This window comes from Dinoponera quadriceps, unplaced genomic scaffold, assembly GCF_001313825.1.
Source record: "Dinoponera quadriceps isolate SergipeBrazil2010 unplaced genomic scaffold, ASM131382v1 scaffold533, whole genome shotgun sequence".
NCBI lineage: Eukaryota > Metazoa > Arthropoda > Insecta > Hymenoptera > Formicidae > Dinoponera > Dinoponera quadriceps.
In genome coordinates this window covers 1,013,095-1,036,756 of record NW_014554780.1, presented here as the reverse complement: position 1 = coordinate 1,036,756, position 23,662 = coordinate 1,013,095, and the positions used below count along the sequence as shown (strand labels likewise).

The 23,662-nt window shown below is 42.7% G+C and overlaps 3 protein-coding genes across 5 annotated transcripts; all 3 read right to left on the bottom strand.

Annotated features, from left to right (window-relative positions):
• Positions 1 to 1,363: 1,363 nt before the first annotated feature.
• LOC106741792 lies at positions 1,364 to 2,216 on the bottom strand. Its single transcript, XM_014614109.1, has 3 exons — positions 2,061 to 2,216; positions 1,726 to 1,857; positions 1,364 to 1,546 (listed from the first exon to the last, which is right to left on the bottom strand). The coding sequence occupies exons 1-3, from the start codon at positions 2,214 to 2,216 to the stop codon at positions 1,364 to 1,366; spliced, it is 471 nt and encodes a 156-aa protein (XP_014469595.1).
• Positions 2,217 to 3,882: 1,666 nt separating this feature from the next.
• LOC106741847 (autophagy-related protein 9A) lies at positions 3,883 to 8,857 on the bottom strand. 3 transcript variants are annotated; one of them, XM_014614235.1, is made up of 8 exons: positions 8,665 to 8,857; positions 7,484 to 7,592; positions 6,647 to 6,957; positions 6,084 to 6,550; positions 5,816 to 6,000; positions 4,788 to 5,750; positions 4,250 to 4,621; positions 3,883 to 4,135 (listed from the first exon to the last, which is right to left on the bottom strand). In XM_014614235.1, the coding sequence occupies exons 2-8, from the start codon at positions 7,535 to 7,537 to the stop codon at positions 3,983 to 3,985; spliced, it is 2,505 nt and encodes an 834-aa protein (XP_014469721.1). In that variant the 5' UTR covers positions 7,538 to 7,592; positions 8,665 to 8,857; the 3' UTR covers positions 3,883 to 3,982. The 3 variants fall into 3 exon arrangements, with proteins under 3 accessions (XP_014469721.1, XP_014469720.1, XP_014469719.1); XM_014614234.1 differs by having other exon boundaries at positions 3,983 to 4,135; positions 7,484 to 8,138; XM_014614233.1 differs by lacking the exon at positions 8,665 to 8,857 and adding an exon at positions 8,208 to 8,646 and having other exon boundaries at positions 3,983 to 4,135; positions 7,484 to 8,138.
• A 2,923-nt stretch (positions 8,858 to 11,780) lies between these two features.
• LOC106741791 (mucin-5AC) lies at positions 11,781 to 22,581 on the bottom strand. Its single transcript, XM_014614108.1, has 9 exons — positions 22,545 to 22,581; positions 17,409 to 17,542; positions 16,712 to 17,075; positions 16,225 to 16,417; positions 15,731 to 16,053; positions 15,333 to 15,651; positions 14,468 to 15,030; positions 13,643 to 14,285; positions 11,781 to 12,158 (listed from the first exon to the last, which is right to left on the bottom strand). The coding sequence occupies exons 1-9, from the start codon at positions 22,565 to 22,567 to the stop codon at positions 11,781 to 11,783; spliced, it is 2,940 nt and encodes a 979-aa protein (XP_014469594.1). The 5' UTR covers positions 22,568 to 22,581.
• Between the last annotated feature and the right edge of the window lie 1,081 nt (positions 22,582 to 23,662).

Below are 23,662 nucleotides of genomic sequence, written 5' to 3'. Positions count from 1 at the left end.
TCTTCTTTTCTACCGCCGTGTGTGCGCGCGCGCACGTCGGAAATTTCCCTTATGTTTATTCACCCGGGGCCATGACAATCGCGACCCTTTTATACGACTTCAGAACAGCAGCGTTTATAGCCGCTAGAGGCCCGAGTGATATATACGTCTCGCGGGAGAGCAACGTTGGCCGAAAAACGTGCCTCGGTTCGTTCCTTTTATTGTTTCCGCCTCGACGAAAGATTCCACCTGCGCGATAATGGTCTCTTGCGCAACCGTTATAAGATAAGTAAATCTCAACTGCAGCGGTAAAATAAAATAAAGGAGTACACACGTTGCATGTAGCACATATGTAAACTAACCGATATATCCCTCCCTATAACGCGATATCTGTACGAAATGTTTAAGTCAACCAGTTGGAAAGAAATAATGAATGGCCGATGAATATACAGGGGGGTGAGGTACGCTGATTTAAAAATTATAGTTATTTTTAGCGCCAAATATGTCCTTTTCTTCTTTAACTTTAATCACAAAAAGTAGCAGTAGCAACATGTACGTAACACTATCACACTAGATTACTGACACTGTAGTAATGCTTATTAGAAAAATGGTTGCTCAATTTTTGTAGTTAAAATAAATATGTGTGTTTGGTGCGGAGAATAATAATAATTTTCTACCGATACTTGAAATTGCCATTTAAAATAACTTAGCTATCTCTCTTCGATCGGTAACGCGCGTACATTTCTGTTTAGAAGTACAAATTTAAATAAAGAAATTACAATTGGCTATGTCAGTGCATAGACAAAAATATTTTAAACGTAAATTGTTTTGGTAATTTGGTTTCTGACAATCCTGCTCGGAGAAATCATGTACAGGGTGTTGAATCAACATACGACTCGTTACGACGACTTGCCTGCCCAAAGGCACGCGCCTCCAGTTGGTAATTGTCGATATAGTCATTCGCATACCTTTCTAACGAAGTCAATATATTATTAAAATGTTTTGTGATGATAACAATCCTAAAATCCTAAAAAAGTAATTGTGATGATAAAAATCATAAAATAAGAATATTTATAATTAATTATGTAAGCCTTATAGTTTTAACTTCAAATATTTTTATAACTATTTCGCAAATTTATAAATTTGAATAAATAAAATTTGCTTGGGCGAGGAATAATGTTTTATTATTTCCATTCGTCTACACTCTCATTCATGAACTTTAGTTCACGATAAAGAATAGTAGAGCTTTTATTATTTTATTTTTTTTTGCGTGGATTTAATTCTGAACTTAAAAGTAAATATAATAAATTTAAACATAGAGATAATTTTGAAATATAGAAACAACATTCTTAAATCTCAATTAAGAATTATAAGTTGTAATTTCTTATCTCATGCGATGGTGATTGGCTATATGTTGTTCCATTGTTTCATTTTTACATAGAATCCAATAACATATTTTACAATGTTTCAGACAGTGGAATTTAACATGAGTTGACAGAGACAATAGAGTGGCAATTGACTCCTGGCAATAATTGCATTTGTACCCTAAAATGCGCTGCTCAGCAATCTATATGTGTAAAAGTATTCAAAATAATAAATAATAATATATAATAGAAAATAATATAATAATTATATATATTTATATATTTTTTTTTTTTTTTACGGCACTTATATATCTTTACAACTATACAATATAATTCCAGTTGTTTTCCGGAAATTTGTCTTATAAATAATTTCTCTACTTACGACAGTCGCGTCGCCATCACCATCATGCTCCGTTTTTTCGGGAATAACGGTGTATTGCGGCATTTTAGAATCAATGTTCTGTTTTCGCCGCAATTGTATCGGCAATATGATCGGTCGTCTTTGCACCTCGAACTACAAGTGGCTTATTTTTTATTCATTTCATTTTATTTCATTTCATTCTGACGCGTCGAAGTATAGCAATTAAGGGTCCGCGAATTGGCGCGAAAATATTCGGGAACTTTCGATATTATTCGATACGAGAGTATTAATATTTAAACGATTTGGAATTTTTCTGTTGGAGAATGAGCCTCTCATGAATCCGTGTCAAAAATTACCTTTCTCATAGTCTGCACAGGTGTACGAATGTCGTAGATGAAGTCCTTCTTCGTCATTTTTTCGCTGATGTTGCGATTACATCGTAAGTTGTATTTAGAAGCATCCACCAACTTGGCAGATGACGATACAATCTCTATTTCTCGGTAAGCGTTCATGTTTCCCGTACATTTGCCGATAGTGTATTTTCTCGCATTTCTGCTACCCTCGATTGTTATAAAACAAAAACTCGCCACATGGATAATAATTGTGGATACGTTCGAAAGCATCACATCAAGTGTCGATACTCCTGGATCCTTTCTCTAAGTACTACAAATAAAACGAACATAAATATACATTTGACAAAAAGAAAGAAAAGAAAAAACCGATTCGGTGAAGTTTCTATTGATATTGCTTGAAGCCCGACGATTTTGTCGAGATACAATCGACGGACTGCGCGAGTGAGTTTGATCTAAATAGAGAGATCGCTTTATTATGAAATGTATTTATTTGCATCATAATGATAATTACAGATGCCCCTTACAGCACTAATTTCCCGCGTCACGAGAATCACACATTGATATAAGATTTAGCAAAACGCATTGTTTCTTCTTTAATATTAATTGCGTAACACGTTAATTCATCGTAAAATCATCGATTTCGTGTTAAGTTACTAAAAATTCGTACGTAAACTGAAGAATGAGTGGAGATTAATCTAAATTTGTCTTAGGTCTACTTCGTACTTGACAACCTGCGGTACGCTGAAGGACAAGGATGCTGCTCCTCGTCCCTCAAACGTTAATTTTTCATCGCGGTATTAATGAAAATATCGCGATCTTATGTACAATCCTACGGATTACCCTAGCCATCAAAGTTCAGCCGCCGTCGTATATATAAAGTAGCTAAAAGTAGAAGTAAAACGTTAAAAATAAATAGAACCACATTATCTAAAGAGACAAGTACACTACGGCGCGATAGTAATTTCGTATGACTAGAGAATCGTGGCATTGGAAGGTGATTAAAATGTATAATCGGTAAGAGAAAAAGTATTTGTACACATCATCTCGTCCACGAATATTAATATATGTTACATAATATATATTATATATATTTTTTTTCATAATATATTAAATTATTTGAATTTAATATATATATATGTGTATATATATATATATATATATATATATGCGTTATATATTAATAATTTAATATATTATGAAGAAATGCGCAGTAGTAACATTTTTCTCCTTCATATAAGTTTTTATTCTGAAAAAGGTAGAATGTACAAATACTCTTTAAACTCGATGTCTCTGTTGAGAACGTAAAAATATCTTTTTGTGTCTGCCTCCTCTCGACTTTATCAAAAAATTATACTAGTTTTGCACACATCCAACTCATGTACATTTGGAATATATTAATTTGACGTTACTTCCCCTTCTTTTTTGACATATGCGGCATTTGTTGTACAACGTACCTCGTTGAGGTAAATCGAATAGTCGCGCGTGTGTAGAGCCTGCGCGATTATATTGAAACATAAAATGCAAGTAACGTTAAGTGTGGATACTTTACGTACAAAATGTAAGCTTTCAGGTAGGCCTTTGATGTTAGAAATAGGCGTTATTAGATCGTTGGCCACACGTGGAGAAAACGAGAGAAAACAGAAATATGCGTTCTCTCTCTCTCTCTCTCTCTCTCTCTCTCTCTCTTTCTCTCTCTCTCTCTGTGTGTGTGTGTGTTTGTGTGTAATATTAAATATTTCGACGTAGTAACATCTATAATGCCGAGAACACTGGGACGACTTTACGCTCGGGCGACTATTTAGTTGTTATTAAAATAAACCATGGATTTGTCGTTGATAAAAGATGAAAATGTTTTATTCCGAAATGATGATCACTACGCGAACCATTTTGGATTCTATCTAAACGAACTTTCAGCCGTGACGACGTTAGGACTCTTGGTTCCTTCTAAGAGAAGAATCTTGATGCGACAACAACGGTATCCTCTCCTGTCGGACCTCGGGAAGCGTCGCTAATTCCTGCGCCGGGCTGCGTGGCCATATGTTTCTCGTTGCAATTTCCTGGTAACCGCGTCTTCTTACCTGGAAGCCGAACGATTCTACCTTGACATATCCGAGCATTCTTCCCGAAATCGCTCACTAGTCGCCCACCCGTCGTCAGCCCGCGAAGAGCGCGAAGATCGCGGATTTACTTACTTGTCTGTGATGAAGCTCGTGCAGGTACAATGTAGACAATGACATGTCGGCGGCGGTTAATTCCGTCGGCACGGACAGATCCGTGGACACTTCATGGCCGGGCTCGAACACCGAAGCACCCAGAGATTGATTCGATATTACCTGTTGCAAGCCGTACAGGAATCCCCTCTCGTTGTGCAGCGGTCCTTCCGCCCTCCTCAAGCCGTGATGCACCACACACGAGAGAATATCAGATCTGGTACTCAGCGACTGATCGACGCCCACCGATCCGCCGGACGTACCCGGCTGATTGGCGAAGATATTGCTCATACTCGGTACGCTCGCTTGATTTATCGTCGTACTGCGCATGATACTCGACACAATGTTGTTGTACTGCAAGAGAACGCTGGTGTTAATCTTACGCCAATCGGATTCACGAATTTCGCTGAGCCCAGCTAATGGGTTTCCGCTCGGAATCGCTCAATTATACCCCGGATTGCGTTTTCTGAGAAACGAACGGATACCTCGGACTTACTGCGGAAATAAGCGGAACACTTACACCAGGTCCCAGACCGGACAAGCTATTCAAGCTGGCTATCAGAGGATTGTTGTCAGGCACCGCGTTCACTTCCTTCTTGGCCCTCTCCTTCAGAGCAGCGACGAAGTTCTCCGCGTAACTCGGCGGCTTCCACTCCGGATTAGTGAGCGTGAAGTGTATGAGGGAGAGCTCGGTCTTGCCGTCCTCGGCCTGGGTGTAGTGATTGGACATCGGCACGTGAAGTTTCTCGGGATCGACGCAGTACCGATTGTCGTAGCCCGCGCTACGGTCCTCCGTGGGCAGCGGCGAGACCGTAGGACTGTGCGCCACGGTCTGCCACATGGGATTGCCGTGCCTTCGCACGTCCATCTGGGCGAAGCTGCAGACATCGCCGACCCCGGCGACCTCGATAGTGAAGTTACGATAGAAGTCTACGATCTCCAACGCCCGGTGTCTCATATGGAAGCACAGAATGTACGGCGTCAACAGCGGGGACAGCAGTTCCTCCAGCAGGTGCACCGCACGGTACTGAAACAATTGCGCCATTTGCGACCTGGTGCTCTGCGTGTGAGCGTAGCCTCTCCAACTATCCGGCCTGTAATGTGTGTGCGCGAGGACGGCGGTTAACAGCGTCTCCGGACACCAGACCAGGTTCTCGTCCGGTATGAACGTTCTCGCGCATGCCACCAATCCGCCCAAGATAGTTATGGTCGTGATAATGTGCTCCACCGTCAGAACAACGTCGTTGTATAACGTTAGGGACACCAGTACCATCAGCACGCTACCGGCGATGAACACAACGTTCTTCGCGAACACCGTCATTATCGGCGACGTGAAGCTGCTCATGTACTTGGAGGCGGGACGGTATGCGCGATTCAGACGGGCGTTCAACTCGTGATCGAGCTCGTTGAAGTGACGCAGATACAGACGACCGTACAAGGACCACGTCCTAGTGCCCAAAGTACCCGGTTCCCTTTTGATGAGCTGTCGAGAGGACTTTCGTTCGTCAGTGCGTATGCACACCGTCTATTCGCACTGCGATTACTCACCTCGCCATAATTAAAGAATGAATAAAGAATCTGCCATAAGAGAATGAGGGGGCTCAAGAGGAAATTCGTGACACCGACCCATAGGATGTGCTTGGACAGTAGCCGCGCGAGTTCCTGCCTCTTGTTTAGCTTCTTGTAATCTTCCTTCAGGTGCCAATTGTTTTCGAACGGTGACCATGGGCCCCCTGCGATGCGAACGATTAATGTACACACGCGGTGGGGGCGGAATCTTATTTAACATCGCTGAGAGGCATGCGAGGATACTTACAAAACAACAATAATTCCATATTGTACTTCAATCCTCGTGTCATAAAAATAATATCTCCTATAATGGGGACTTTCAACCGTACAGGTAAGATGGATTTGTTGATCATAGCTACCATGTAATTCTTAAATCTTAATATCCTGTGGTATATATCTAATTCTGTAAGATCCTTCTTGTGGATACACATCTCCTGAACCTTTTGTACCTCAATCACTCTCTTCTGCACTTCGTGCCAGGTTAGATTGTCCAGATCTCTATCATCGATTTTGAGCTCTGTGTTGAAGAACTGCTTCATGTCCCAAAACTGCGTTAAGTGGTAGAGGAATATGAAGAAACGCAGGATCCAGAACATCGCCGCGACCAGAATGCAAATCCAAGTGCCTAGATGCATCGACGCCGTGCATTCGCTCGAGGACAGTATGGCGTCCGCTATCGTGGTTTTCGACGAGGTGCTATTAGTAATTCTATCTCTGAAAATGCATATAAAAGCAGTTAGAAGATCGTTTTCAAAGGAATCCTTCGCGGCGCAAGGCAGTGAAACGATGAACAACGATGAGGCGACGTACTTGAACAATACGGAGTAATCCACGCAGTGGACGAGAAAAGTCGAGAATGCGACTACAAATATGAATCGTGTTAATTCGGAAATTTCCTGGAGCATCATGCAGGCGAAGCCGTGCTTCTGATGATAATGGTACATTCGCGTGAAGAATGAATCCAGATCTTCAATGTGATTCCATCGTGCTTTATTTCCCTCCACCATGTGGATTATCATGTCCTGAGGTGTCTCCTCACGTTCGTCCTCATCATCGGCGTCCCCCTCGTGTCTCCCATAAGGATCCATACGTTGGTAACTACAGTCCAGTACCGTTGTCATCTGTAAATGCAAATTAGATTGAGTCGCGTTCAATTCTATATCACTGATGAGTGTGATGAATTATTGCATCTTTAAAAACAAACGTGCTGTGTACCAAATATATCAGACAATCACACACACACACACAAGTATATCAAATAAAATATAAATATACATGTAGATGATAGTATTTGAATATAGGTTCAATAGAATTCAGATTCAATGGGATCAAGCATAATGTATACTGATAACATAATGTAAACAGAACCAAGAAAACGTATGTGGAGTGATGAAGTGTATCATTGTTTTTCATGCATAATCTGGGTATAAACATGTAGTTTTTCACCATATTTTGTCTGGATATAAACATGTAGTTTTTCACCATATTTTCACCATATTTTGTCTGTGATCTCACATATACATAGTTCGAAGTAATGTGTAATAAAAATATTCATATCCTGAGTATATTGTAATGTACTCTGACAAAGAAATGTCACTAGAAACGGATCACAATAGTGGTGACATGTCATGCTTGATCAGAACCTACCGTTTGCGCTCGTCGATTTGGCTCCACACAGGTAATAACAGTATCTCGTTTCATCCTTTCATGTCATTAACTTTTTTCAGCTATCGGTTGATAGTTGCTCTGCAAGCATCTAGAATGCGGTCGCTAAATCAAGATATGCTATAAGTTGGCGGTTTCTGATCGCGCATTGAAAATCTTAATAAATAATTATACTGGAATTAATCGGAGAAAGTCTCTTATATTTTCACAAAAGACTACTGAATGCTTCAATAGAGATTCCTAGATGGTTTGCGAGGGGCAAGTTTTATCACGACACACAGATAACAACAATGAACTGATACTATATGAAGAATGACTCATATCTTTTGAAACAACACAGGTTTCCATTGTCGAGTCACGATAAACCAAAAACACCACGATTCCTGCCGTTTCTTGAAACATGTCCAGAATGTACACTATTGTTCATTGGGGGAAATTTTTCCTTTATATTCCTCCGGACTTGATCATGGGATTAACTTTGCCGATTGCCCAATCGATCGCTCATCGAATTGCACATTTATCCTTGAGCACAATTTTCTTGCAGTGACATATATTAATAAGCAGTGCACTTCTCCTGTATTTCCATCTCTTTCTCGTGATACTCAGCAGTAAACGTGTTGCATGCTCCTACAGTTCGCTAGAAACGTAACAATTTAAAGCACTCGCAGTACACAAGTTCAAGTCCATGGCGCATTACAAAATTTACCAATCTTCGTGCACACACACGCACACATACGCGCGCACACGCACACATACGAAAGTAACACAATTGACAAACGCGAAATGCGACAAGAAGAATCCTCGTCGGACGAGAAACACGTGTTTATTGAATTTTGTCCAGAGCGCGGGAAAACGTTGACCTAGGTTGCGAGTTCATCGAAATTGTCGGTTAGAGCATGATACGAATCTTCATTCTGCTTCCTTTTTTTTTCGAAGGACACGATGTACCATCGGATTCTCTGAATGAACGACAGCGCGTGACGCGACGCGCCATCGTAGGTTGCAACGCTCGTCGTCGCTTTGTCCCTGTATTCGGCTGACCTTTACCAGACGAAAATAGCAGAGTCGGCCGCTGATCGCGACGGAACAGGAAGGGTAAGCCCGAGTGTTTTGGAGCACAGCTGATCTCCATAAACAAAGCGCGTCCCGCCTTGTTTTCTTACCTTCTCATTTCACGGGACACCTCCGTGTGATCCGCCACGATAAATCGACGAGCGCTTGTTATTCCTATTTGTCAATCACGAGGAACAATTACCCGTTAACATGTTCACCGATGTACGAGCTGTTGCTCACTGAAAATTTAGACATCGGGACGTTAAAAGCACACGACTGGCTCCCCACGTTTCACCATCTTTGCCAACGAGTTCCTTCTGCGCGCTCCCGCAAGAGGACAGCAGTCGTCATTAGCGAGAGAGGGTAAAGTTCATGGCGCACAGAAAGATTATATTATTAGTAATAAGACTTGAGCATAAGAGAACCTGCCAATCACGGTCGAGAATTTCAGTGTAACAATAGTCTTAAGTTCTTGATAGTTCTCGATTGTGATTGGCCGAGAGTTAGTTTTTCTTGAACGATTTTTCTATTAATAGGAAGAAGCGATCGCATAAAGGGACGCTCGGTTTATGTAATTTAAATTTGTTCGTTTAGTCGTATTTTTTACGTTTAAAAAAAAGCATAGACGTATGTTAGGATCTTGGAGAAAGAAAGAGATGTATAAGAAGACGAGTTTAAAAGAAATTTCTTAGTTTTGATTAATTTTAATTTAATTCGAATTAATTAATTTCTTTTAATATGTCAATTTATAATTATCTCGACATTTTACAAATACGTATGTTTTGTTGTCTTATGATAAAAAATATATATATTTATAAATTTACGTTCTTCCCACGATTTCACAAGACAGCTGATTTTCTACATTACTGACAACGGTTGATAATGCAGAAAACTATTATTATTTATTTAATATTTTTTAAGGAATTTTTTGTTTGGTTATCTAAAAAATTTGTAGTTCCTAAATTAAATTTGGCATCGTGTATGTGTATTTTTATTTTTAATACTATGCGATTTCAGATGGACAAATGTCATGATATCTCACACAGCACAAATACCGGGATTCCCTATATATATAAATGATATACGTTGTCTCGAATATTTCCAATCTATTTAGCTAAGATTTAAGAACGATTTTTTTATTTTTGAATAGTGGAAAATATCGATTTTATAAGTATGAAAATTGAATTTTCTTTCTACCGTTTAAACTTATAGTTCTTTTCTCTCTTTCCTTTGTTTTTATCAAACATGCGATTTCAAAAGAAATCTGAGCGAGTTGTAAATAAATTTCGTCGTACTTTTTTCTTCGGAAATTTTTCAGGAAAATGCAACGCGATTTAGTTTTACATACATTTAATTGCAATATTTACAGTGTATCTTGGAATATTGTAATTACAAAAGTATTCATACGCATCGCGCACGCAATAGTAGTCCTAAGAATAGTCCGGTGTCGGGAGGAAAATACAGATAACATTACGTATGTGGATACACAGATATGCATAGATCACGTTAAGGATAATATTTCGATAGAACGTCGCAAGCGCTAATTATTAAATAAAACTCCCCGAATTAAATAGACGATATAGTTACAATAATCGCAGTATACCGAGACACCTGGATCGGACACGCGCATCTATATTGCGGATTATCGAATTGTCATCGCAATTGTCATATTTGCAAGCGGTACACCAGGCGTCACACATGCCTTAAAATTTATCCCCTAAGGTTTGCTACAATTTCCAGCCTTACTTGCATAGGTGTGCGCGGACGCAGTGTGTAAGATGAATTGAAAATCGTATAAGTAACCCTAATTGTGACGTTGAGAAGCATTTATGTAGCTTGATGTTGTAATTGCGGATCGAACGTATCGAACGCAATGGCCGAGTTGACAGGATAAGGCGATCGTATCAACGTCGAATATTTACGCGTAATCCGTATATAGGTGACCTAAACTACCACTTTTCGTGAATGATATTTTAATTTAAGTAAACGTTACATTCTAATTTAGTTTTAATCTACATAAGTAAACGTCAAAGGAAAGAAATAAATGACCGTCACTCTGTCTAATCGGAAAATAATTGGTATCGGTGCCTTTCAACATTCTTCCTCGATCAACGGTAAACCAAACGACGAAGCAGTTTGACGTGTTGTGAAATCAACAGAACATGTGTAAATTCGTATTTATTTATGTATATATTATATGCGTTTCTATCGGTCATTAATTAAAATTGGTCATTAACCTGCATTTATAATTAAAACAGAGTACATGCAGAAATTTCCATTGACATGTGTAACTACAAAATTAGAGAAAAATCTATTCCTCCTGCCGACATATTTTACGGAACATCGAAATATTGATTGAAAAACACTGATTTAGATATATCGTGTTCGTCCGTTACTCTTGCTTATGCGTAAAGCCCAGTGATGATTATAAGCCCGATGTCGTCGACAGTTAAATGGGCGCTAGAGGTTTCGTTAAAGTATTCTGAGAATATTTCAGAAATATTTCGAGGACGCTTCGTGCGAGACGCGAGATATCCTGAGAATCTTTCGGAAATATCCTTTCGTCTCAGTTTGCTATTACCACATATAATATATCATCCTAAATGCTAATCCGTCGTGATATCATCGTGTGGCTCAATCACGCCGTTTCAAATGCGATCAAAGTACCATTGCAAACGTAATCTTTCGGAATGAGCTATCCTTGCAAACAACATTATGTACATCCGCCTTTTCGTTATATTGCGCAAAATGCTAATCTGGGGTCACTGAGGAAAGACATGGGAAAAGAATATTATAAGAGAGAACGCGCGGCAGGGGCCTGTTTCTCTCTGCGAGATGATATCCGGTGTCTGTTGCGTCTCTAAGCAGCAATAGGATAGGATTCTCCCCTAAACGGGGAGAAAGGATGACCTCCCACAGTTAAAAACTGTCCGTAAAATGCAACTGAAATTCAATTGCCGAACTTAGTTTTCAGTTTGAGAGTTAGTTCGTTTCTTTCTCTTCGTGTACGACTACAGTCATGGAGAATTAGCTCCCACGGCTAAAAACTAAGTCTAGTAAGTAAATCTCGGATATATTATGCGGACGGTTGGTTTTAAACTATGGAAGCTAATTCCTTTCTCCGTTCACCCTCGCATCTCGGCTGCCGCTGGAATCGCCCGGACCCTCGGACTCTAGACTCGTCTAGGCATCTGGGCTCGTCCAGAACGCGATTGTGCGTTGTTCTTCATTCCCGTGCGACTATCTGACCCGGACGTCGCACCGGTATCCTGCGTCGAGGAGCCAGGAGACCGCTCAGGCCACGCGTCTCTTCGTGCTTCGTGCTGGCCGCCGTGCTAGTCTCGGCGGAGACCGCTTCGGTCGGCTCCGCCTCGTCGGAAGTGGCCTCTTCCTCAGAGGCGACGTCCTCTTGGCTCGACTGCGCTACCGGCGCCTCGGTCACCTTGCGTCGCGGCAACAGCGGCGATCTTCGAATCGCCGGCGGTAACGCCGGCGTCTTCGTCGTCGCCTTCGGATGCACCTGCAGTCGGTTGCGGTTGCGAAGCTTGTTCAGGGGGTTCGCCGAGGTAGCGCGCGCCGGCGGCGGGCTGGTTTCCGCTGGTGCCTACGGAATGAAAGATGGTTAGAGACGTAAGCGTGCATGCAAAATACCTGAACGAAGACATCTTTCAGTTCGCTGGAAGGGAAAAACGATTATGTAAATAATTATTCCAATGTTCCGTTCAACAAGTATTTTACTCGGATCAAGTAAATACGAGAGTCAATTGAAAAGTTTCCGGCCTGACCGAGAAAATGGTAATTTTTTTAACAAAATGAAATTTATTTTTCAACATAGTCTCCTCTTAATTCAGTACATAAAATATTTATATTTCTCTTTCTCTCTCTCTCTCTCTTTGCCCGATCTCACGTGTTTATCGACGATACGTTCAGCATCCGTAACTCACGACGACCGAGAGGTCGTAAAGTCGAAAGATGAAAAGCGGTCGCGCACCGTCTCCCGCCGGCTCATCGATGACATTTTGAAAGGCCATCCAGTGAAAGTAAAACCCGGGAGAGAACTTTATCGAGTGACATCACTGCAGCGCGTCCTCGTACCTAATCTCGCGAAGTCTGCAGCCGAAGATACGTATGCGCGCACATATTCGAGGCGGAATTTTAGAATCGATCGTATCATTGGCACGTGAAATCGCACGTCAAGTGATATTCATACGATTTCTCAGGTATCGCATTTAATAACAGGTATATTTGGTGAATGACGACTTTCATGAATGAGGGCAGAATGAGAAGAATAAAGATGAAATGAAGGAAACTACGATGACACGCGGAAGAATTTGATCATACTTCACGTCTTGTAGTTTCCGGAGCTTCAACGAAATGCGTCGGAGGAGAATTGAATCTTTATTGTGCGCACATTACGCAATAAACAATCGGTATAGCAATTTACATAATAGATCATTTGAATATGTAATGCGCGACTCAGACGTAGCGAGATTAATCACGGTTGACACGCAGATTTTTATTATCTCGCTATTAAACTTTTGAACATCGGCTTGATCGGAATGTACGCGACGAACAATGATAATAGATTCAACTTGGGACAATTGAATTCCACGGCGCGCCATTTGCGCGCCATTTCCAGGGGAAAGCTAAAATTGTTGGGCGGTCGGATAAATTAGATCGTCGGCATTTTGAATGTTCGTTAGCATAATAGAAAGTTCTCTTGTGTTCCGGCGGATAAATATTGCGTAGAGTAACGTGTTACGATACACATCGGTGTTTCGTAACATGTGCGATTAGCAGAAAGTATTGTAAAATAAAATTGATAGATATCTATATGCCTAGTTATTATGGTAATTAATATCATAGATAATTACAGTTCACGTAATTCAAATGCGCACACTTACTTCGCTCGTGTTTCTCCTTTATCGAGAATATCTTTATATGCTACGTTAAAAGATGCTTTTTTATGTCAATTTTTATGTCAGATGAGAGATTAACACTTTCTTAACTAAAGAAATTGAACAAAAAATCGGGGCAGTCTGAATGTTAAATTAAATACTGTAACATTTTAAACGTAGCTACACCAACCTCGTGGGTTTCCTCCTCGGTGCCCTCCCCGGCCGGCTCCTCGACGGACGCGTCGGCGGCTTCAGGCGCGAGCGTCGTCGTGGTCGTCGTGGTCTGCCCCGGTTTCTGCCTCAGGTTGACCCTGGCGCCCGGTCTGATCGCAGGTCTGATGGCAGGCCCGGCACCAGGGAGTCTCGCTCTTACGGCGGGCTTCGGGGCGACGCTCGTCGCGGTTTCCGGCGCAGTCTGGGCGACGGTCTGGCTGCTTTCGGAGTGTGTCGCTTCCTGGTTCTCCTCGCCCGCCGGCGTGGCTGTTGTGGGTCGTCCGCGTCTGCGGTTGATGTTTAGCTTGTTGAAGGTCGGCCGGGCTGACGTCGCTGAGGCGCCGTTTGACGGCGGCGACGTCGTCGTTGAGACGGCGGTCCTGCCTCCGACGGGCGCGCGGAACCTGCCGCGACCGGCGGACGCTTTCTCCGCGTTCGCCGTGTTGGACGTCTCCTTCTGCACGGTGTCTTCCTCGACGGGTTTGTGGCCGCCGGCCGGCCGCGGTCGTTTGAAACCACCGCCGCCGTTGGAGCCGTTACCGGAGAAACGCGTCCGGGTTCTCGGAGTCGGTTCCGAGGCGGCCGCCTCGGTGGTCGTGCTGGCACCGTTGGACTTGAAACTAAGAGCAACGAATGGCGACTAATTTTGACCCGGCATTCACAGTCGGATCTTATATTTAAGATCGTCTTAAGTTGATCTACCTTCGAATGCTTTGCAGCGAATGAAACGATCCGTATGAGGATCATTTAGGAGCAAGGAGGTCCGATTTTTGGGGCAACGGTTAAATTCACAGGAACTTACCGATTCCTGGAGACAGCCGGGCCGCCTATTCCAGGTCGTCGGAATTTCCCTCTTCCAGCGGGAGCTTGAGTCGTGGTAGTTGGTGGCTCCGTGGTCGTCGTGGTAGTTGTGGTCGTCGGCTCGGTCGTGGTAGTGGTGGTGGTGGTGGTGGTCGTCGTCGTGGTGCTCGTGGATTCCGCGGCGATCGTAGTCGCAGCGGGTTCCGTCGTCGTCACTGCCGCGTCGTCGGTCGTGATCTCCTCGTCGGGAAGCGTCGTATTGTCTCCTGTCTCACCAACTTCGCTGCTGGACGGATCTATCAGGTTACTTTGACCCTGCTGCAAGAATGCGTAGAGGTCCAGGGCGACCTTGTCCATCGCCGACGGGTATTCCGTCGTTGGATCGTCCGTGGTGTCGGCGCCGGTGCTAGAGGAGATCGGCGAGGACTCCGTTTCGCTGGAATCCTGCGCCTTGTCTTCTAACGATATTCGCTTGATGCCGGACTTCTCCGGCGCGACGGTCTCCTCTTCGTCGTCCTCCTCGTTGGAGCGCACCGGTTGACCTCTGCTCAGTTCCACTTCAGTCTGGAAATCCAGTTATACCGCTTCAACATATTTCTTTCGACATTTAATTTTTTTTTTCGAGTTACACTTGAAATTATTTTAACAGTTCCCAATCATAATATGCATTTTTGCCGTTTATTAAAATTAATTAGATATTAACAACAGGACACTCTTGAACTCAAATTCATGTTACCGTTTCAACGCACTTTTCGAAATTTGACTTTATTCCGAGATATGTTTTAAATAATTTTAATAATTTTGCAGTTTACATAAATGCACGTGCATTTTTACTACGTATTTCAACACAGTTCAGTTAATTATACCTCGGGCGCTACGGTGGAGGTCGGTCGTCTTCTACTAATAGTAGTAGGCGTCGGCGTGTCGTCCACCGTTTCTTCAACGGGAGCTGGTTCTTGAACCCTCTGTGGTCTACCGCGGCTTCTGATCAGCGGTTTTTCCTCGTTATCCTCGTTAGGGGTAACTCCGAGAAACCTGACCGGCCCTTTCGGCAAGGTTTGCGGGAACTCGGGACCCTCGTGAGTCCGGAAGCTGCTCGAATCAACCAGGTCTAGACTCGGCCGTGGTCGGTTGCCGCGCGCCCGCGAGGGTTCCGTTGTGCCTGTGTTGTGATTCGATCGCGATCTGTTCAACAAGCAACATGGCTATTGGCTAACTGAAACTCGCAAACCGTCCGATCACTTCGTGAGCGATCAAGACTCACCTAGGTGGGAAGCGAGTATTCGCTGGCAGTCTCTCCTCGGAGAGGTCTTCGGTCTCGACGAGTTGCCTACCCCTGTTACCATTTCTGTTCGGTATGACTTCGTTGTTGCTAGGCTCGACGGTGCTTGACCTCTCCACAGCGTTGTACTTACTCCTGTTGCCAGCGGTACCGCTTCTCCTGGGTGCGGAGGTTGTTCTGGAAGGAAGGTCGTAAGAATTCGTCACAGCTGAACCAGCTGTACCCGCTTTACTCTCATCCTCCTCGTCGTAGTAATAATAAACATACTCGTATTCGTAGTCCTTGCCGTTCGGCCCCTTCTTCACCTATTGCAGATGTAACAGAATCAAGAATTATAGAGTTATATTTAATACAATATAAATAGCTCCGTCAATAATTATATTTGAAATAATGTATCCATATATATAAATGATACAGATAATAAAACTTCACAATAACAATATATGTAATAATAACTCGCAATATTCATAACATACCTGAATACGAGAATTTGTACCAGCTGGCACCAAGCTGACATCACTCAAGTCGCCAAAGTTTGCGTCAGAGAAACGCGCGAAACCATCCTTATTATCTTCGCGAATAATATTTACGGGGACGAAATCGTAGGAATTGCCACGTGCTTCGCGCGGAGTTGTCAGAACCGGCAGCATCGTTGTTGGATACTCGGCGCTGAAGACACCCAAACGACGATGAGTATTTTTACTCGAGTAAAAGACTTGCAAAATTTTCATGTTAATTAAAGATATATACATTTGCGACTTATGGAAAGAAAGATGTTATCTCTCGACAAAATTCAGATAATTAACGCATTATATTTTCACTAAATTAACGATTAAAGTCAATATTATCCCGACCGGAATGTCAGCTAATCGTATATCGATGGATCGTTGAGAAATGCTTCAATCTGTGTCCCCCTCATTTAGGAATATTTCCGCGATTGGACAAACTAGGCGAACATCTCACCTGACGTAAACTCCCGGAATAACCTCGTCCTGTTCGCTTAGGCGCGGTCTCCTAGAATCAACTCTTCTCATTCTTTCCTCTTGCAAGACCTTCCCGGTGTCGCTGAAATTTTCGAGCTCCACTCGTGCTTGTCTTTTAGCGGCGAGACTCTCCAAGTCGTCCTCCTCGGACGAGTCTAAACGTCTGACGGGCTCGAGGACGGCCGGCTTCTTGTCGACGTTCTCGAACTTTGGGATGACTTTCTTCGAGTGCTTGTTGTCCTTAAGCGCGACTTTCTTCTCTTCGATGTAATCGTCGTCCTCGTAATCATCGTCCTCCGATGGTCTCGCTACATTTTCTGGCAGTTTGTGTGACGACACGAATTCTAGAAATTCATGCAAATTCATGGTACCTTTCTCATTTGATTGAGCAAAATTTGACAAACCTCTTAAAATTCAAGGTCTCTCGCTCTCGATTGTCATGAACTCCAAAAATTCATTGAAAGTCACGGCTCACCTTCGACTGATAAGAACTTCAGAAACTCTTTAAAATTCAAGGATTCTCAGTCGATTGCCGGAAATTCTTAAGATTTATAAAAATTCAAGCGCTCCTATGAGAATTCTTTAACGTTAAATTAATTTATCTCGCGCTAACCGAAATAATGGACTACTTCACGGGTTTTATATATTTTTTTTATATTATAATATACAACGTTTACCTTCGATCGAGATGGCTCGAGGTGGTTGGTAAGTTGTGGCCGCTACATTCTTCGCTCGAGCCAAATTGTCACCGGATATCTGTTTGATATCCGTCGAGCTGTCAGTCAGCGCACACGCTATGACACCACATATTCTGTAAAATATAATGTAAAAAAGAAAGTTATCTATCGTAACACTGTACAATAATATAATTTATGACGAACGAAAAACATGTTTGACAAAGTGTCATTTCTTTCTTCTTAAGATGATAACTTTAACTTATTTGTTGTATAAATTTTAACTTCTATATGAAATGAAACGTAACTGTGAAATTTCACTAGAAGCAAAAATGCTTACGAGTATAATTAGTTAATTATTCTATTATCTTAGAGTGTTATAGAGTGTAGCGTGTATTCATTAAAGCTCTACGCGTACCTTCCTTAAAATAATTAAGGCTACACTTTCGTGTTGCTTGGGAATGTAAATGACCAGTGTATATAATGTGCAAATACACGCAAAAAAAGTGCGATAGAAAGAGAGAGAGGGGGGAGAGAGAGAGGGAGAGTTATCGAGTCATCGCGCGACATAACGACGCATCAGCGAAAGTGATAAAGGCGTCTGGGAGATGCAAGGAGGCGAAGTGTAAACGACGACAGAACGCGTGTACAGCTAATGCAAGTCTTGACGTGGTGAAAGTTCACATCTGGTCGTCGAGTCGAGCAGGCTGCATCTGATTCGCCTGATTCTCCCGACTGAACCGCATTCAATTCTTCACACCTATCGTGCGAAAATTAAAGTTCACCCGCAACGACATAAAACCCACATGTCAGCCACGAGGAAGATTCGGGAAAACGTGAATCCAAGACATTTTAATGTATAAAAAATATAGAGTTGCTCAGTTATTATTTGTAACAAATCCAAAGGGAAAATAAAAATTTTCGATTTATTCACTTAGACGCGAAACGAAAGATAATTTGACGCACAATAATTCGCAAGAGCGGGAAGAAACGGTTTTCTACATTCAATGGAAATTCATCGGATATAATTAAATTTGGAAAAAAATGTCAAGGCCTCGTTTATCAACGAGCCTTCGAATGGCCAGCGCGACCTCGTTCCCATTTTTCTCAAGGTTGTCGAAATTGGTAATTTTTGCAGAGGACTTGCATACCTTTGGAGTTGACGAACTTTTGCCGCGTTAACAGTCCAACCATCGCGACATATAACATCGTTACGCACTTTTAAAATGCTCCTACTTTTTAGTATAATATATATTTCAACCAGTTTCTTCTGTCGGAAAAAGAATTGCGAGAGGCAACGATAATCCCGAGTACGCGACGTTGCGTACGCAAGGACGATCGGTTACGACCAATTTACCCCGTGGACGAAGGAGAGCCGCTTCTGAAATGGATACGAACGGGGGCTCCAGGGCTTCTTTTTTCTCGGCAAAATGCAAGGGCGTTGCGTGATCGTGGGACTGGTATTTCGTGTAAGCGGTGTCTCTCTGACGAAATGTCAAACGTGTATTTTCGACGCGTCACTGTTAGAGCGCGAGTCTTACCGATTCTGTTTTTAGCGTGGCTTTACGCCATCAGCGTTTTCTTTAATTCGCTTCGCTACATTGTCTTTTCTTACGTTAGAAAAGCGCAGGTCAGGTTGTCGGTAGTTGTCGAGGTTCTTTCGAAAATCGCACGAAAGTTTCGCGCCGGTCGACGCATCGTATCTTTTTTTTTCATCGCGCCTGATTCCTACCTTTTTCCTTTTTTTCACGGTAATTCTCGTCTTTCGATCGTGCCGGACGCTTCGGTTTTACGCTCCGGATAGAGCTCAATATTCCGACGTTAATTTGCTACTAATCGATGAAAGGGGAACGCGACATTTACGGGAAACCGCCGCTGAATGCGCAGCCGACAGACCGTTCCGTTCGAGCGGTCTTCCGGTACAGGAATAACTTACTACTACAACCGGAATACATTTGCAAATAAAGTAGAACGAATTATAAGACACGTTCGTTCCCTCCTCCCCCACACAGTCGCGATCGAGTCAAATATAGGAATGGCGAATGCCCGTACTTGACCGGCGTTTAAGCTCGTTTACGGTACTTTTCACCGCTTGTGATGTTCGTTGGTGTTTACTCGGTTAAAGTCCATCGGCGCAGCTGTTCGAAATTTCAGCCTTCTGTGAGATTAGAAACGCAAATGTACATATTAATACGTACAGACTAACAAGCTACCTTTCACCTGTGAATTTTCTTTGAGCGAAATCGACTTTTTCTCAACGAGGATATCGCATGGGAAAAGAAGTTTGATTGAATTTACCGGACGGTGAATAGACCAATACGCGTTTTGATAAAAGAAAACAGAATTTCTGGTTCTTATAATCCAAATTTGGATCTTACAACCAGAAATTTTGTTTTCTTCGGCCAAAATGCTGTTTTGGTCCGTTCACTGTCTGATAAATTCAACGAAACTTTTTTCCGCGCGAGAAAGACAACTTTGTACGTATAATTCTTCAAATTTTTCACATTACCCTCGTTTCACTTTACTTTATCTCTAAAATCATCTCGCATAGTAAAAAAATATTCGTTGCGGTTCCTCGTGTTTGCGCTGAGTCGAAATCTTTCCGAATTTTCGAGTCGCCATACTTTCCTCGCGACACCGGTGAGAATTTCACGACTGGCGGCGGAGGAAGGTGTGAACCGCGGTCATTAAATTTCGAGAGCGAGAGGTGTAACAGCGCATCCCGTAACTCAATCTTAGACGGCAAACGTACGCTTAATGCCGGAATTTATCGTGAAACCATATGGAGAAAGCGGTTCTCGCTTACAGGCGTATCTGCATAAGCATACGTAGGTATCTCCAGTGGCACGAGACACTGGCATTACGTAAGTCACAACACATCGTATCCTGCAAAAGCCTATTACCAAGTCGTAAATATTTTTTTATGCCGTCTGTGCAAAACACGATTGTTTGCGAACTGAATTCACACTAAGTTCGCTGAAAAGAAAAACGTAAAGGTTCAACAATATCAAAATATCCCGTCAGTTGCTCCCGCGTTCTTATTTATTACAAGTAGATTTATTGCACGAGAATGTGAGCAATAATTTTATTTCATCACTCGAGAATCTAATGTTTTTTAGCACCATATACATGTGAGCAGGTGTGAAGTCACACTGAGAGAAAAATATTTGGCATAATTTCTCTCAGTGCAGGTTTTCTTGGGTGAACGCATCGTTATTGTGACATCTTTGTTATCGTAAAATCGCAACGCAAATAACGAAGTGTTCAAAGACTCGTTGATATATAGTCCGTTAAACTTTCTATCGAATCTAGTCGTTTCGCCTGATGTTTTGTATTATGTATAATAACGTATTCACTATGTAAAAATACGTGACATTTTACTTATTCTATGCATGCAATTGTTCAGCAAAACATATATATTATCGAGAATACGTCTTTTCATTACCGTGCATTGTACATAAATATGTAGCTTTCCTTTGCAGGGTTATCACAGACGCCACCGTGAAATCAAAACTAATGACTAATGATGCGCTTAATCGAGAGAAGCGCCGCAAATTCGTGTATTTGCGACGCTCTCGCCAAACTCGAAAGTAACGAGCATCCGTAGCGCACATCGTTTATCGTCCGTCCGTCAAGTGCTTATTTTACTTTGCGATATCCTTGTTTCAAAGTCTCTATTTCGAAGATATATTTGTACTTATTATACTTCAATTATTATTATTGATTTCATGTAATGTTTTTAATATATTTCCTGGGGAAATATTCGCTGCGTGTACATAACAATGCGCACGGTGATCAAATTATCGTAAGTTTAGAGCCAGGTTATACTGATTTCTATTCTCGATCGACATTTTAAAATCGAGGACAGTGTTTGTGCAGGTTTCTCTCGAATAAATCATAAGTACATATCTTCCTCAATGAAACCGCGAATAATCGGCGTATCTAAAAGAATGAGTTGCCGATTGCGCGCGCCTTTCGCTACGTAATTCAGGAGCGTAATGTCTCTTGACCATGAAAATATGCTTTCTTTTGGATAGCCGAAAGTCATTTATAATCGTTAACGAGATGATCTTATAATAATTGACTCGGAGAAGATCGTTTTCACTATTCGCCTTAATATCGCCGCGCACCCGACATGGGGGAGATTAAGCGCAATTAAAAAAATATCGAGGCCAATCTACCCGATATATTATGATCGCATTCTGCAAAATTAGAATGACCATTATATCGTAAAAAACGGGGCCGAGAAGGTAACGGAAATTACACGACATATCATTTTTTTGCTTCTTTGTACGTTTCCCGAGGCGGAACTAGCTGCAATGTGCGTTCTGCTTACGGAACATCATAAGAACGCATGCTGTAATGACCTACTTTGTTACGATCTCGATAGCAATTGAAGGTATTACATGAACATGAATGTTTAACGGTTACTTAAAACGGGAAGTGTTCAGGACTCAAACACAGATTTCATACTCAATATTAAACGTGGCTGTTCGATCCTCAGTTTGGTATAAAACATAAAATAAAATTATAAAAAAACAGACAAAGAAATAGAAAGTTAAAGCAAAATATAACGAAGTCGAAAACGGCTATTCACCGGCCCGATTAGTTTCGAGCGAACGGGTTTACTTTCATATCGTAAAAAAAAAAAAATATCGTAGCGAAATTATGATGCAAAATCAAAGCACAACGAGAAGAGAACGAGTGTAAAATTAAAACGTTGAACAGTAATCTATGTAGGAAGTAAACAGGAACTGTTGCGGAGGAGCGCGATGCGTAGCTCGTAGATCGCATCGGAGATATGCGCGGTGAAGTATTGACTAACTCAATTAACATTTCTAGCGAATGTAGAAAGGAGCTTCGATGCGAATCGCAATGCGAACGAACAAGCCGTGTCAGATCCGAACGTCTAATCGTTCGTCAAAATCAGCGATCCCAGATAATTTCTTCCTCTCTCCCTCTCTCTCTCTCTCTCTCTCTGGATTCTCGAATAATCGTGGGGACTTTTAATGAACATTTACGACATAGACAAGATTTAATTTCACGAGCATTTAATGTCCACATGCGCCCGTCACTGAGATTTCTCTCTCACTGGCAGACGAGCGTCCGAGGTACGAAGGATTATTGTCGGGTACTCACAGTAGCACGCTTTTCAGCCACATGTCTGCACTGCACACAGTCCTTTCCGTCGTCCTGTTCGCCTCTTCTCGTGCTGCTTTCGCCGTGGAATGCGAACAGCTGGTTGGTCCAGGTAAACGAAATTCTTCTCGGCACTCTCGACAATGTCGACGTATATGATCTCTCTGCGCGCGATTATACTCTACCGACTTTTTATATTATATATGTATATATATATATGTATATATATATGTACGTATCGTCACCGGACACTCGCGACCATCTCTGCTCTCTTCTCTGGCGATTGCGACCGACACTCGTCCTCCGGCTGGTCGTAGAGGTGTCCGGCCGTTGACGAGTTCACCAGGCGGGTCGGCTCTCCGGTGTACGTGGCGTGCGCCTCGGTCGACGTGACCTCTGGTCAGCCACCTTCGTGACGCGACTTCGCCGACAAGGTGCGAAACGGTCAGAACAAACGATGAAACGGACGAGCGAGCGAGCGAGCGAGCGAGCGGGCGAACGGATGGCGAGGCGAACGAACGCGCCGAGGCGGAGAGAAAGAAAGATCCAGTGAGAGTGTGCACGAGAGAAACGGAAAGAGAGATAGAGAGAAAGAGGGAAAGAGAGAGAGGGAGAGAGAGAGAGAGAGAGAAAAAAGTGGAAAAAGGGGCACTGAGTAAAAGTAAGAGGTAGCCGAAGGACGTGGTGAGGGTATGAGAACGGTGGCGAATGCAGGCCTCTACTTATACCGCCACCCACCACGGCCACCTGGAGAGCACCCCACCAGCCTATGAAAACTGGACACCACGTAGTCGACTCGACTCGACTCGGTACACTCGATCTACACACCGAGGGCCAACGGGGACCCGAGAGATCCTGGCTGGCTGACTGACTGGCTGAACGTTCGCCCGGCGACTTAGCTCCGAGAGTGCCTAACTCCTCTCCTCGTTGTTTGACCTAACTTCGCGAAGCACCGTTTTCGCGAAGTATATCAAGCAGCCCGACTCTCTCCTCCTCTCGATGAACTTAAACGCATGATCCAAAGATGCACGAAGCGCTCTCCACGATCGTTCCCGACGAATGAAAGTTTGACAGTTGGCGTGAGGCAAATTCGCTCGTGTCTCTAGGAAAATTTATAG